Source organism: Nicotiana attenuata, unplaced genomic scaffold (genome assembly GCF_001879085.1).
Source record: "Nicotiana attenuata strain UT unplaced genomic scaffold, NIATTr2, whole genome shotgun sequence".
Taxonomy (NCBI): domain Eukaryota; kingdom Viridiplantae; phylum Streptophyta; class Magnoliopsida; order Solanales; family Solanaceae; genus Nicotiana; species Nicotiana attenuata.
Window position 1 is genome coordinate 437,187 of NW_017670720.1, and position 15,868 is coordinate 453,054.

General features: G+C 40.9%; 1 protein-coding gene across 1 annotated transcript; it reads right to left on the bottom strand.

The window, feature by feature from the left end:
* Nucleotides 1-459: 459 nt before the first annotated feature.
* Nucleotides 460-2,475, bottom strand: LOC109242634. Its single transcript, XM_019409468.1, has 3 exons — nt 2,344-2,475; nt 2,103-2,295; nt 460-617 (listed from the first exon to the last, which is right to left on the bottom strand). The coding sequence occupies exons 1-3, from the start codon at nt 2,473-2,475 to the stop codon at nt 460-462; spliced, it is 483 nt and encodes a 160-aa protein (XP_019265013.1).
* Nucleotides 2,476-15,868: the final 13,393 nt, after the last annotated feature.

A 15,868-nucleotide genomic window follows, 5' to 3' on the forward strand; every position in this document is an offset into this window, starting at 1 on the left:
TTTGCCTCTTTCACTTCTAAATTTCATAAGCTCTTTTATCCTCTTTGCACTTAACTTCCTTCTGCTTCTATCTCTCTCCGTTTTTCTTCAAAAAAATCTATCATCTTCTTATCATTACTATGGCTTCTTTCACTAAATCTTTTAAGAACTCTGGTCTTCTCTTCGGTGGAGGCCCGAAGAGAAGTAAGGATAAAGAAGTTGATGTTGATGCTGATTCTGCTACAGTGAGCACCATCATACCCAAACATTTGAGCACTGTTAACGACTTCCGAGAGAAGTTCTCTTCTGCGAATCCTTGAACTTGGCCTGTTAGCAGGTATCCCTCTTCTATTCGCCCTTCCAATATCCCTACTGTGAAGGATGATTGTAACTGCCATGACCTAAGCATCATTTCTCCTGACCTGGTGGAGCGGGTTATCTTCACCAAGAAGGGTTTTACGGATGTCTATACGTACCTCTTCACTTTGGGTCCATTTTCTTTGAGCGAGAGAGGTGACCCCGTGATCTTGGAATTATGCCACCGGTACCAGGTTTGCTTCGTTCAAGTAGGCCATTCTGTATGGTGAACGGTAGCTTGTCTGCGCCGGTTGTGCACAGAGACAGGGAAGATCCTAATCCTGGCACATATGATAAACCTTTATTCCCCCAAAATCTTCCGTGAGAAAAGTAAAATAACTCTTGATTAATTAAAAAATTTCTGTATAAAAAAAGTGAAGCTATTGTTTGTTGAGTCATGTGACTTTCATCCTCGTTCTTTGATTTTGTATATTTATTATTATTATTTTTATGAAAGCAGAATTATCAATTATAAGTGGTGAATTTTATTGATTAATCTTTCAATGTTTTTTTTTAATATAAATAAAGTTTGATATTGATAGGGTTTTGCCCTGATTTTTTTTTTTTTGGTAAATAAAATTTTATTTCACCAAAGAAATTATGTACAGGTATCTAAGCAACAAAAATCTCTAGAGTTAGGCATGAAGCCTCAAAAATCTCAACAACTACAGAACTTCTAAGCAGTTACAAAAATATCCGCCTACTACAATCTACTTTAACAGCCTATCGGTGTAATTACGCTATGGATAGAAGTTTAAGCTTTCAAGCCTCCTGTCCATCGTATGCTTCATGCTCCCTCTACAAAATATGTCTTGAATCACTTGTCTTGTAATCATCCCAACACTTCTTTGGTTACTCTGAAATACTCTTAGATTCCTCTCTTGCCAAATGTAGTAAACACAACCTGCAAAGGCCATTCTATAGATCTCAGCATTGACATTCTTGCCTTTCATCTTGGTAACAACCTAGTGTAGTTCTTCTTGCCATGTCATCACAGATCTTCTTATCCATTGCCATAGAAGCATCTTTCCCCATAATTCAGTAAAAATTTTGCACTCAAAAAAGAGATGTGTAATGGTCTCATTCTGCTCTTTACACAAGATATACTTCTGTTCACTTACAATACCCTATTTGGCCAGCTTGTCCTTTGTATTCAATCTACCCCAAACAGCCAATTTAGAATGAATATCCACTTTGGAGAAGCATAGTTGTTGCAAATCAATTTCCTCCATGGAACCTTTACAAAGGTACCACATAGCAACTGGTACATTTTTTTATAGAGAAGTTTTGCTTTCGCCTCAGTTCATCAATATCAATACCAGCATCTGTAAGGTAATGTTTAGCTTTCAGTATCTTCAACAGCATCCAAGAGGCTAGTTTAGGTTCTATCTCCCAAATTTCTCTCTGCTTAGCATAATAAATGTGGACCCATTGAACCCACAACTTATCTTTTTTCCGGCATAAGTTTCACAATAACTTGCATATAGCTGCTCTATTCCATATCCTAACATTCAGAATATTGTAGCCTCCTGCTGATTTTGGCCAACAAACTTTATCCCATGCTAGCAATGCTTTTTTTTTTTTTTGATAATGTAGCACCCCCAATCCATAAGAATGTTCTGCAAGTTGCTTCAACCATGTGAATAATTTTTTGGGCAGAATAAAGATTTGGGACCAGAAGGTTTTTATGGAAAATAAGACATTCTTTATTAGTTGAACTCTCCCAGCATAGGATAAGTGTGTAGCATTCCATGAGGTTATTCTACCCAACATCTTGTCAACCAAAGGGTAACATTGCATCACAGATAATCGTTTAGTGCTCAGCGAGACACCAAGGTATCTAATAGGCAGCTCCCCTTTTGTAAATCCCAGAACATTCAAAATTTCCAGCTGTGTATCTTTTCCAACACCCCCAAAATACACTGAGCTCTTATCAAGATTCGCTCTCAATCCTGAAGCCTAAGAGAAATAGTTGAAGCAGTTGAAAAGAAGTTGAGCTGACATAACTTTCCCTCTACAGAACATGAGAAGGTCATCAGCAAACCCAAGCTGTATAATCTGCAATTTATCGCATCTGGGATGAAAATTAAAATCTGGGTTACTCCTCAATGTCTTCAGCAACCGATTGAGGTATTCCATGGATAAGGCAAACAAAAAATGAGACAAGGGATCTCCTTGCCGTAGCCCCTTCCTAGCTGGAAATGGCACACTAGGCTTCCCATTGATTATGATAGATTATGACACACTGCTAACACAAGCCATTACCCATTGAAAAAAAAATATCAGGAAAGTTCAGGCTACAAAGAATTTGCTCCAAGAAAGGCCATTCTAGGGAATCGTAAGCCTTTTGCATATCTACCTTCATCATACACCTGGGAGACACTCCTTTCCTATTGTATCCTTTTACAAGCTCATGGCTTAGAATAATATTATTTGTGATCACCCTCCCATGTACAAATGCAGATTGACTATTATCTACCAATATATCCATTACTTTGTGTAATCTTCTAGTCAGCACTTTAGAGATGATTTTATAAAGCACTGTGCAGCAAGAGATATGCCTGAACTGTTTTATTGTGGATGGGTTCTTAACCTTTGGGATCAAGGTTACTAAGGTGCAGTTGATGGCCTTATATACTTTAGTTGAATCAAAAAACTGAAGAACAACTTCTGTTACCTCACTTCCTATTATGCTCCATGATTTTTTTGAAGAATAAAGCATTATAGCCATCACACCCTGGTGCCTTCCGATCATCAATGTCTGCTAAAGCTTCCCAGATCTCCTGCCTAGTTACAGTTTCAATAAGCTGCAATTGTTGCTCCCTGTTTAAAATTTGTCCATCCTTTATCACCTCTGCATTTAAAGCAGGGATCCTTGTAGCATTTGTCCCTAGCAGTTGCTTGTAGAAACCAAGAATTTCTTCGGTGATTGCCTCTTCATTCTGAATTAGTTGGCCATTTTCCTTTACCAAACTATTTATTCTATTTTGTGCTAGTCTTGTCTTTATTGAAGCATAAAAGTAGGAAGTATTTGAATCCCCTAGTCTTAGCCACTGGTTTCTGGATTTCTGTTTAGCTATACCTTCTTCTATAAGCCCACATTTTTCGAGGTCCAGCCTAAGCTCCCTCTCCAGTTCATACAAGTTATCTGATTGCCTGTGATCTCTCATTTGTTCCTGTATGCTTTGCAGCTGTCTCCTAATCTCTTTAACTTTGATATCAATACCTTGGTAATGGATAGTATTCAATTTCTTTAGCCCTTGCTTAATCACCTTCAATTTTGCCATATGTTTTCCATGCCCATACCATTTACTTGTTTCATCCATTCATCCCTTATCACATCCAGGGAGTCTTCATGATCGGCAATGAAGTTAAAGAACTTAAATGGCCTTTTCCTTTTTCCAGAACTATCTTGAATTTTAACACATAAGGGGGTGTGATCAGAAAAAAGTGGATCCATAGTAACAGCTTCCAGTTGGGGATAAGAGTCCATCCATTCTGCATTTACCAAAGCTCTATCTATTCTGCTATGAACTTGGTTATTTGCCCTGAATTTCTAATTTATTAGGACTCTCTTTCTTGAAAGAAGGAAAATGACTCTTAAAAGGAATAAATCTCCTTCATATGTTTTATCCTTTTCTTGGAGGATAAGTTTTATACTTCTATAGATTGACGTTTTCTTCTCACAACAAGAACAACAATATCATCCACAATGTAGTCATTAAATAGTCTTATTTAGGGGAGATTTCCCTTTCAATAGTTTTTATATGAAGGTCAATTAACCAAACCTATTATAATAGCATGTTTTAATATAATTCTTTTAGTATCTGATTTATCGCCCACCAAGCTTTGTATTATTAGCTTTCGCAAGCCCCATGTTATTTCGATCTCAACGGATATTTATCCTACAAAGTTCAACACACTTAATGCAATACTCCATAAATTCGGATTAGGTGTGAATGTATTAAATGAGTATTAATATGATTTTGTAGGCACGTTAATTCCTATTGATATGATTATGGGTGGAAAATGTTATTTTAGAATCAAGACGGAAAGTGATGTGCATAAGATGCGATAAAATCGACTAAGCTTATGAAAGGTCTGTATTTCATACTGATTTCATGTAAATCTGTTAGAAATTTCGGAACACTTAAGATATTAAAGTTGTAGCCCTTTGAAATACCTTTCCAATGATATATTATTTAGTCCGAACGGATCTCCGTGCAAAATATTATGCGTATTTTACTGGATAATGTGCAGCCTGTGCGCCCAGCTGTTCCTGTGTGCGACAACGCACTTGTGGCAGCGCCACTTCCCTTGCTGCACGTCCAGGTGCGCGGTTGGACCTTTATCTGCGTGGAAGCGCACCCGGAGGGTCATTTTAAAATCCCTACCTCATCCCCCACACCCCAAAATACGACAATTTGCTCTAGAAAGGGAAGCTCTCAAGAACCCAACTTCCTCCAAGATCCCTCCATCATCCAAGATAATTTCTAATGACGATTTTAAATTAATTTTAATTCTCCAATACCTTATTAACATGAGTAAACTCTTTAAATCATTAGATATTCGTTCGTGATATAATTGTTGAGAAAAAAAACTCTAGAACTCGAATTCAAGAGGATTGGACGTAAAAAAAGGTAATATCTTCACCCTCTACTTGATTATAGTATTTGATTAATAATTATAGACTCTAGTTCATGAGATATGATTTGATAAATTTGATAGAAAAGCATGAACGATTATAGGTTTGGGTTGTTGATTGTTGATTACTCCCTCCGTTTCAAATTCGATGAGGTACTTTTTTTTAGTATGTTCCAAAATAAAAGATACATTTCTAAATTTGGAAATACTTCAACTTTAAACTTTTCATCTTACCTATTTTACCCTTAGTGAGAAGCTTTTATAACAACACAAATGTCATGTAACGACCCGACCGGTCGTTTTGAGCTCTAGCACTCCGTTCAGCAGCCTGAGGCCATGAGCAGCTTCATTTAAGGTATTATGACTTGTGCGCGTGGTCGGAATTGAATTTCGGGAAGTCCAGAGTTGATTTGGAAAGAGAATTCTCATTTCGGAAGCTTAAAGTTGGAAGAATGAACTAGGATTGGATTTTTGAGTAAACAACCTCAGAATCGGGATCTGAAGGTTCCAGCAGGTTCGTATGATGATTTGGGACTTGGGCGTATGCCCGATTCGGGTTTCGGATAACCCGGGAGCGTTTTAGCGCCTATTGTGGAAGTTAGCATTTTAGAAGAAATTTCATAAGTTTGGCTTGAGGTGCATTTTAGTGTTATCGATGTCCGTTTGGGATTCCGAGACTGTGAACAGCTCCGTATGGTGATTCTGGAGTTGGGGGCGCGATCGGAAGTGAATTCGGAGGTCAGTGGGTCATTTTGGAACCATTTGGCTAAAGATAGAAATTTGAAGGTTTTTGAGAAGTTTGACCGGAGGTGGAGTTTTTGATATCAGGGTCGGAATCCAATTCCGAAAGTTGGAATAGGTCCGTAATGTCGAATATGACTTGTACGCAAAATTTGAGGTCAATCAGACGTGATTTGATAGGTTTAAACATCGGAAATAGAAGTTTGATTTTTTGAAGTTCATTGAGTTTGGATTGGAGGTCGATTCATGATTTTAGCGTTGTTTGATGTGATTTGAGGCCTCGAGCAAGTCCGTAATGTATTTTAGGATCGGTTGGTATGTTTGGTTGGGGTCCCGAGGGCCTCCGGTGGATTCCGGATGGTTAACGGATCAAATTTGGAAGTTGAGGAATAGCTGAAGGTATGCTGCTTCTGTCATAACCGCATCTGCGGTACTAGAACCGCAGAAGCAGTACCGCAGATGCGGTCAGTCCATCGCAGGTGCGGCCAAGGGCCAGTCCAAGGGAAACCGCAGAAGCGACCCAGTTTTCTCGGAAACGGTTCCGCAGAAGCGGGACCCAGACCGCAGAAGCGGGACCCAGACCGCAGAAGCGGTCCAGGCATTTTGGGCCAGGTTCGCAGAAGCGATCCTAATTCTGCAGAAGCGGTCAGTGCACCGCAGAAGCGGAAATAACTGAGCTAGTGAGGTCTTTTAAAATTCGGGGTTGGGTTCATTTCAACCCCATTTTCTTCAATTGGAGTCGATGGGGAGCAGATTTGAGGTGCCATTTTCGTCACTCATCATGAGGTAAGTAATTTATGCTAGCTTTGAGTTAAATATCAAGTTTATACATGGATTTAGGCAAGGAAATTATGGAAAAACTTAGGTTTTGGTGGAAAACCTAGAAATTGGCATTTCTTGGAGTTTAGCCACGATATTGAGTATGGAATTTAGTGAAAATTATATATTTGAGTTCCTAAGGTCATGGGTAATCTTTATCTTCGAAAAATTTCGGATTCCGGGCACGTGGGCCCGAGGGAGTTTTGGGCAACTTTTCGATCGGAGTTAGGAATTTCCATAAATTAGATTGTAATGATTAATTGGGCATATATTAATGGATTTGCGTAACCGTTTGCTAGTTTTGGAGCGTGGTGCATCAACTAGAGCCTTCGGAAGGGCGTGGAATGCCGGTTATGGACCTTCGGAGCGAGGTGAGTCTGCTTTCTAACCTTGTAAGAGGGAATTGTCCCCATAGGTGAAATAATTGATTATGTGCTCCTATTTGCGGGGGCTATGTACGCACGAGGTGACGAGAGTCCGTGCGTAGCTACTATTATGCCATTGTCCGGGTAGTTAGGGCCCAAAAACATGTTATACTTGGATTATTTATGAACCTGTTGATAGCTTGAATTGCTTAAATCACCTTGGATTAGTAAATGAATTTAAAAGTAGATTAAACATCATTTTTCCTGAATTGTTAAAAAGAGAAATTTATTTTATTTGGATAAATATTCCCGATAAGTTCTTAATTGGCTGATTGAGCATGTATCTCTATGTGTACCTGCGTCGCACGCATGATTCGCGAGCAGGGTATGTATTTATTTATTGAACGGGCCGAACGCCTTGGCAGATTAAATAGATGCATCTATAGGCGCGCCGTCGACCCTCGGCAAGTGCACAGTTTATTTCTGTTGGATCGGGCCTTCGCCTCGGTGTGATTTGCGCATGTTATATTGTTGCTTGAGAATTTTAAATGTGAAATTTGCCCTTCGTGGCTTGATATAAATTGATAAGATAATAAAGAGTAAACCTTGAAAATCCTTGATTAATTGTTGAAGGTATTTACCTGTTTTCTGGCTTCGTGAATTAGGACTGCTATATAAATCCATGATTTCCTCACATTTTAGTATATTGTCAATTGACCTCTAGTAAGTGTCGAAGTTGACCATCTTGTCTCTACTTCTTCGAGATTAGACGGGATACTCATTGAGTACACGTTGTTTACGTACTCATACTACACTTTTGTGCATTTTTGTTGCACATGTATATTTATCTCTAGCAGCCCACTGGGCATAGCGGCAGGGATGATTCGGGGGCTAGGTGAGTTGCATTGTTCGAGGCGGCCCGCAGCTAGTGAATTCCCTTCCAGTAAATTGTAATTTCTTTCTGTCCACTGTATTCCGGACGGATGTTGTATTACATTTTATTTTCCTTATCAGTAGATGCTCATGCACTTGTGACACCGGGTTCTGGGATGGTTTTTGAATATTTTTGTATTGATTGCTAGTATTTAATTTGAACTGAAGCAGTTATCTTTTTACATATGAAATTTAAAGGAAAATCTTGCTTTTCAAAATTGTTTAAATTGGAGTTTAATTAAGTATTTGGTTGGCTTGCCTGACAGCGGTGTCCGGCGCCATCACGACCCTTAATAGATTTTAGGTCGTGACAACATGGTATCAGAGCACTAGGTTCCTAGGGTCTCACGAGTCATGAGCAAGTCTAGTAGAGTCTCGCGGATCGGTACGGAGACGTCTGTACTTTTCTTCGGGAAGCTGCAGGACTGTTAGGAGTACTTCCCTTCTTGATTCCTTATCGTGCGATTTGATCCCTGGAGGCGTATGCCTTTAATTCGTTCCTACTCAATCTTACGCGACGCAAAGCGCTTGTTATAAATCGAGAATTGAAGAGTCATGATGGTACTACGGATGTGGTACGGGATGTTTCTCCCGGTATAGTTGATTGGATTATTATCGTCGCCTTATGGAAGGATATTTTAATGTTTCAACTCAGTAACGGTACTTCTGAGGGCTTTGGGGCTAGGCACAAGTTGCCATGATGCCTATGAATGACTGTTCCGTAGTAGTGATATGATGGTAGGATGTTGCCCACGTGTCGTGGCAGTGAATGACTTGAAGGGAGGTTTACTCAGTGTTTAACCAAGAGATTCAGTATTATATTCCCGGCAGGGGAAAGGCAATCGAACTAAGGATGGTCAGATGTGGGCTGGTGGAAGTAATGAGACTTGGTATTTGCAAGCGTGGTGGAGTTTTCTTCTATGTTGGGGTGCTGTTGTCCTAATTGAACGTGTTAAGTGTGTCGGTGTTATAATCTCCTACAATTCGCCTTTGGGGCAGGAGATTGTGAAATAGTATCGGAGATGTAACTATCAGATATCGCAGGGTGCGGAGGTTCAGGATTGAATCGGTATTTTTACTGTTGGCGGTTCGAGAAAGATGACCTTCAGAAAGGTTTAAGGTTAGTAGCGATTTGTGAACTCAAGTACTATGAAGATAGATTTTGTTAAGGCAACAACCGGGCAGCAAAAGATGAGAAATGCGTGCGGGAAGTGTCAGGCAGAGTTTTGAACTTCTAAAAGGCCAGGTGTATGAAGCAAATGTCAGGTAGTTGATTAAAGAAGTGAGTTTTCCCAAAGTGGGAGAGCGGCAGATGCTGCATATGGTCTTGGTGGTAGGATGGTTACGCACCTTATGGAATGTCTGGAGTGATTTAGGGATTATAGTGGCTGGCGATTGAAGCCTACGGATTAATTAGAAGTATGGGCTATCATGCGGCAAGAGATTTGATATAACGGGACGAAGCTTTGTGAATGGAGAAGGATACAACATAACTTGGGATTGGAGGAATATTGCCGCGCATCTAATTGATGTCCACGAGGGATGAATGGACTTGTGCAGCCGGAGAATGAGCTCGGACTCAGGAGGGATAATCGATGTCGCAGTGATTGTACCCCACGTAGCAGCGTTGGAAGATGCCGGGGAGGGACTCCTACAAGTGGGGTATTCATGTGCGCAGGTCAGCGGTCGCGTGGTTGGCGAGGCTTCTGCGAAGAGTTCTACTGGTTATACAGCGAAGGGAATTGTTGTGTGAATGTTGATAATGATTCAGAATATAAAAAGGGGGGCTTCTACCGTAAGGTATCGAGAATTTTGGCGATTGATTGCGTAAGGCTATGTCAATAAGAGATGAAGAACTCCGGTGAGTCCTAGATTTGTGAAATAATGGCTTCAAGCTAAGTGGGAGAGTCCCACCGCTTATGATTGGGTTACATAGTTAGCTACTTGCGAGGTTTCTGGTGATTAGCATATTGATGGGTTATTTCAGCTACGGGAAAGGAACATAAGTGGTAATTCGAGCTAATGAATTGTCGAAATGCATGCTATGGTTGGCCTTATTGGCTCATGTTCAGACTTGGGGAAAGATTCAGGATTTATGCCTTGTATAAATGCAGGTTTCAAAGGAAGTAATTCCGCCGGGTGCCTCGTCGAGAGGGTATTCATGTGTTATAAGATTTATGGAGTTGACTATATTCGGGACCAAGTCAGAGCGGGTGGCTCTCAGTAACGGTCCTAACGGATTCAAAAGAGGTAAAGTATGGTGCCTAGTGATTTCGAGCCTATAAGTACAATTAAGAATCAAGCTTTGCAGCAGCTTATGAGTGGAGGCTCAGAATGTTCTATGATGTTTTGACTTGCAGTATAGCACTTGAGAGGAAAATGAGAAGAGATTCCGAATTAGTAATAGGATTAGCAGAATGGTCATGTCAGTTGAGGGTGCGAATATGCGCGCAAGGAAGATATGAAGTGGTTCGCGAGATTTGAGACAGCATGGTTTCGTGATTCAAGGTCACTCGAGATGGGTGAAGATGGAGTATGTGATGTGTGGATGGAGTTAGTATTATCTCTAAGGCAATCAAGGATAAATTGGAAGAAGATAGATTGATTGGCCATAATTGAATTTGGCATAGTGGTGTTAGTGATCAGTTTCCTCAGCGTGATCGAGTTATGCAAGTGAGTTGTGATGGTACGTATCAGGCTTGTCAGCCGCCGCAATTGATGTTGTTCAGAAGCATTCTACTGTTATGGCTTGTTATGTGGATGCAGAATTTCCGGAAGGGCAATGGTGGCTTAGACCACTACTTAGAGATTTGCATATTCTACGATTATGGGAATTCACCTGTGTGGTACTATGGATCTCCTGAAGTGAGTTCAGTGAAAAGCTTTTATGTGACGAAGTGTTAACCTATTAGTGGTTCCGAAGCTATGATGAAAAACGAGTTCTATCGTATACTGGCATGTTAAGTGCAGTGAGTGGTATGGAATTTGTAGTGAGGATCAAGGTAGCAGCTCGGTGTGGACAAGGATGTCACGAGCTCAGAAGAGCAGGAAAGGAGTTTTGATGTTTAAGGTAAGTTGGTATTGTCTTCAGCGTCACCTGAGATTGGTGTTTTGTAAAAAAGGGCCTGTGTCATGGTTGATGGTTCTTGATCGCTTTTCAGCGTTAGTGCGGTCGGTGGTTTGGAGGTACGACCCAGTTATTTGTTATGGTAGGTTATGGGGGTGTGTCCCACGAGAAGATTGTATAAGTATGGCAGGTAGTCACTGGATTGATTAAAGACTTAAAACAAGTATGGAGGTGGTGATGATATCGTTACGTTGAGATATNAGGATACAACATAACTTGGGAGTTGGAGGAATATTGCCGCGCATCTAATTGATGTCCACGAGGGATGTAATGGACTTGTGACAGCCGGAGAAGTGAGCTCGGACTCAGGAGGGATAATCGATGTCGCAGTGATTGTACCCCACGTAGCAGCGTTGGAAGATGCCGGGGAGGGACTCCTACAAGTGGGGTATTCATGTGCGCAGGTCAGCGGTCGCGTGGTTGGCGAGGCTTCTGCGAAGAGTTCTACTGGTTATACAACGAAGGGAATTGTTGTGTGAATGTTGATAATGATTCAGAATATAAAAGGGGGGGCTTCTATCGTAAGGTATCGAGAATTTTGGCGATTGATTGCGTAAGGCTATGTCAATAAGAGATGAAGAACTCCGGTGAGTCCCAGATTTGTGAAATAATGGCTTCAAGCTAAGTGGGAGAGTCCCACCGCTTATGATTGGGTTGCATAGTTAGCTACTTGCGAGGTTTCTGGTGATTAGCATATTGATGGGTTGTTTCAGCTACGGGAAAGGAACATAAGTGGTAATTCGAGCTAATGAATTGTCGAAATGCATGCTATGGTTGGCCTTATTGGCTCATGTTCAGACTTGGGGAAAGATTCAGAATTTATGCCTTGTATAAATGCAGGNCACTTAGCGTGCTTGTGACCGAAATTCGAGTATTTCATTGTAATGGGCAAATTTAGCTCGATGTGCAATCTCCTTATGTGAGATCTAGGTTTGGATCAGGTTGCGCGCCGCAACAGTATGATGTTGAGTATAGTTTTCTACATGTTATTTTTTTGTACGTCTCACTTCCTATTTCTAAGGAAAGTCCGCATTAGTGCGGGAGTTAGGTAATTCCTTCTAGAGTTCGTTTTCCTTTGGTATCGCATTCTAATTGGTAGCCTATACGTTGTGGCATCATATGAAACTTTTGGTTATGTCCGGGGTGGCTTATTGCCTGAGCGGTTCGTACTGGGTGAGATGGAATCATTGGATTCAGGATTAGTGCAATCTGACTATATGGGATATATTAAGGAGCAAAGATCACGATTTGGTTCAGAATATGGTAATGTTTCTTGTCAGAAGTATAGACTCAATGATGGGTTGACTCGGCAGTTGACTATGAATTTCTGCACATCTCTTCTGTTGTGGCGGTATTGTAAGAGTTAGAGTAAGACCGGTGTGTGTCATGGGGTGCAAAGGGAGCATCAGATTCGTGGAATTTCGACTAAGTTGATCAGAAAATGTTATTGTGGTCCGGTGAGTAAAATGATGCAAGGTGTGAATTCAGCAAAGTTATGCAGTCATGTTTGGGTACAGCGTATAGTGATTGATACGGTGTTCGTATGTTGGAAACAGGCCTGACAGAGAATTTCGGATGTTGGAATTAGGCTCTAAGGCCTATCTGCTTGAATAAAAGGGAATATCTTCAGAACTGATCAAGCTAATGTGCTCAACTGAGTGGTGGTAGCACGGGAAGGTGCATGAGAAGTTAACCGGTGATTTCAGACTACTTCAGTGTAGTTCTCAGCACGTCCAAGGACGAACGTATGTTTAAGTGGGAGAGAATGTAACGACCCGACCGGTCGTTTTGAGCTCTAGCACTCCGTTCAGCAGCCTGAGGCCGTGAGCAGCTTCATTTCAGGTATTGTGACTTGTGCGCGTGGTTGGAATTGAATTTCGGGAAGTCCAGAGTTGATTTGGAAAGAGAATTCTCATTTCGGAAGCTTAAAGTTGGAAGAATGAACTAGGATTGGATTTTTGAGTAAAAGACCTCGGAATCGGGATCTGAAGGTTCTAGCAGGTTCGTATGATGATTTCGACTTGGGCGTATGCCCGGTTCGGGTTTCGGATAACCCGGGAGCGTTTTGGCGCCTATTGTGGAAGTTAGCATTTTAGAAGAAATTTCATAAGTTTGGCTTGAGGTGCATTTCAGTGTTATCGATGTCCGTTTGGTATTCCGAGACTATGAATAGCTCGTATGGTGATTCTGGAGTTGGGGGCGCGATCGGAAGTGAATTCGGAGGTCCGTGGGTCATTTTGGAACCATTTGGCTAAAGACAGAAATTTGAAGGTTTTTGAGAAGTTTGACCGGAGGTGGACTTTTTGATATCGGGGTCGGAATCCAATTCCGAAAGTTGGAGTAGGTCCGTAATGTCGAATATGACTTGTACGCAAAATTTGAGGTCAATCGGACGTGATTTGATAGGTTTAAACATCGGAAATAGAAGTTTGAATTTTTGAAGTTCATTGAGTTTGGATTGGAGGTCGATTCATGATTTTAGCGTTGTTTGATGTGATTTGAGGCCTCGAGCAAGTCCGTAATGTGTTTTAGGATCGGTTGGTATGTTTGGTTGGGGTCCCAGGGGCCTCGGGTGGATTCCAGATGGTTAACGGATCAAATTTAGAAGTTGAGGAATAGCTGAAGGTATGCTGCTTCTGTCATAACCGCATCTGCGGTACTAGAACCGCAGATGCGGTCAGTCCATCGCAGGTGCGGCCAAGGGCCAGTCCAAGGGAAACCGCAGAAGCGGCCCAGTTTCCGCTGAAGCGGTTCCGCAGAAGCGGGACCCAGACCGCAGAAGCGGTCCAGGCATTTTGGGCCAGGTTCGCAGAAGCGATCCTAATTCCGCAGAAGCGGTCTTCGCAGAAGCGATCCAGGCATTTTGGGCCAGGTTCGCAGAAGCGATCCTAATTCCGCAAAAGCGGTCTTCGCAGAAGCGGTCAGTGCACCGCAGAAGCGGAAACAGCTGAGGCAGTGAGGTCTTTTAAAATTCGGGGTTGGGTTCATTTCAACCCCATTTCTTCCATTGGAGTCGATGGGGAGCAGCTTTGAGGTGCCATTTTCGTCACTCATCATGAGGTAAGTAATTTATGCTAGCTTTGAGTTAAATATCAAGTTTATACATGGATTTAGGCAAGGAAATTATGGAAAAATTTAGGTTTTGGTGGAAAACCTAGAAATTGGCATTTCTTGGAATTTAGCCACGATATTGAATTGCTTAAATCACCTTGGATTAGTAAATGAATTTAAAAGGAGATTAAACATCATTTTTCCTGAATTGTTTAAAAGAAAAATTTATTTTATTTGGATAAATATTCCCGATAAGTTCTTAATTGACTGATTGAGCATGTATCTCTATGTGTACCTGCGTCGCATGCATGATTTGCGAGCAGGGTATGTGTTTATTTATTGAACGGGCCGAACGCCTCGGCAGATTAAATAGATGCATCTATAGGCGCGCCGTCGACCCTCGGCAAGTGCACAGTTTATTTCTGTTGGATCGGGCCGTCGCCTCGGTGTGATTTGCGCATGTTATATTGTTGCTTGAGAATTTTAAATGTGAAATTTGCCCTTCGTGGCTTGATATAAATTGAGAAGATAATAAAGAGTAAACCTTGAAAATCCTTGATTAATTGTTGAAGGTGTTTACCTGTTTTCTGGCTTCGTGAATTAGGACTGCTATATAAATCCATGATTTCCTCACATTTCAGTATATTGTCAATTGACCTCTAGTAAGTGTCGAAGTTGACCATCTCGTCTCTACTTCTTCGAGATTAGATGGGATACTCATTGAGTACACGTTGTTTACGTACTCATACTACACTTCTGTGTATTTTTATTGCACAGGTATATTTATCTCTAGCAGCCCACTGGGCATAGCAGCACGGATGATTCGGGGGCTAGGTGAGTTGCATTGTTCGAGGCGGCCCGCAGCTAGTGAAGTCCCTTCCAGTAAATTGTAATTTCTTTCTGTCCACTGTATTCCGGACGGATGTTGTATTGTATTTTATTTTCCTTATCAGTAGATGCTCATGCACTTGTGACACCGGGTTCTAGGATGGTTTTTGAATATTTTTGTATTGATTGCTAGTATTTAATTTGAATTGAAGCAGTTATCTTTTTACTTATGAAATTTAAAGAAAAATCTTGGTTTTCAAAATTGTTAAAATTGGAGTTTAATTAAGTATTTGGTTGGCTTGCCTGACAGCGGTGTCCGGCGCCATCACGACCCTTAATGGATTTTGGGTCGTGATATGTCATGGCCCCACAAAGCTTTTACCCCTTAAGCTTTTAAGACCATAAATTTTAAAAGTCTTTTTTTTTCTTAAACTTCATGATGAGTCAAACTAGCTCATCTAAATTAAAATGGAGGGAGTATTAGTTAAGGGTGTTGTTTATTTTATGGGTGATGAAGAATGATATTGATTATAAGAAATTTGAGATTTTAGAATTTATCTAGGAGCAAGAGAATGGGTTGTTGGTTGTAGAAACACCATTAATAAGGGCGATGAGGCCTTACGACCATAAGGTATTTGATGAAATGCCTAAGTGACTAAAATATGAACATTAAAGCTAATATTGGTTCCTCTTGATATATATTGCCATAGATTATCATTGAAAGAGGCGGCGAACATTGTGATACGCTCGAAAAGGTCAGAGTTACGGTATATGAGGCTAATTCTCTACGTTTGGGAATGTTAATGATTCTCCCTATACTACGTTTCTTCTACAATGTTACTAATTGCCTCAGAAATATAATTAAGCTTAGTTCCTTAAATAGTTGCAGAACTTCTATTCTCTAGCTTCGTAATTCGTTCATGACTTTTATTCTGAACGCTGTGAGCTCAGTGCATAACTACTGTAGAATTGTGTTTGCTACCCATGAGTCTCAGTCTAGATCAATGTTTTAAAATGGGGGGGG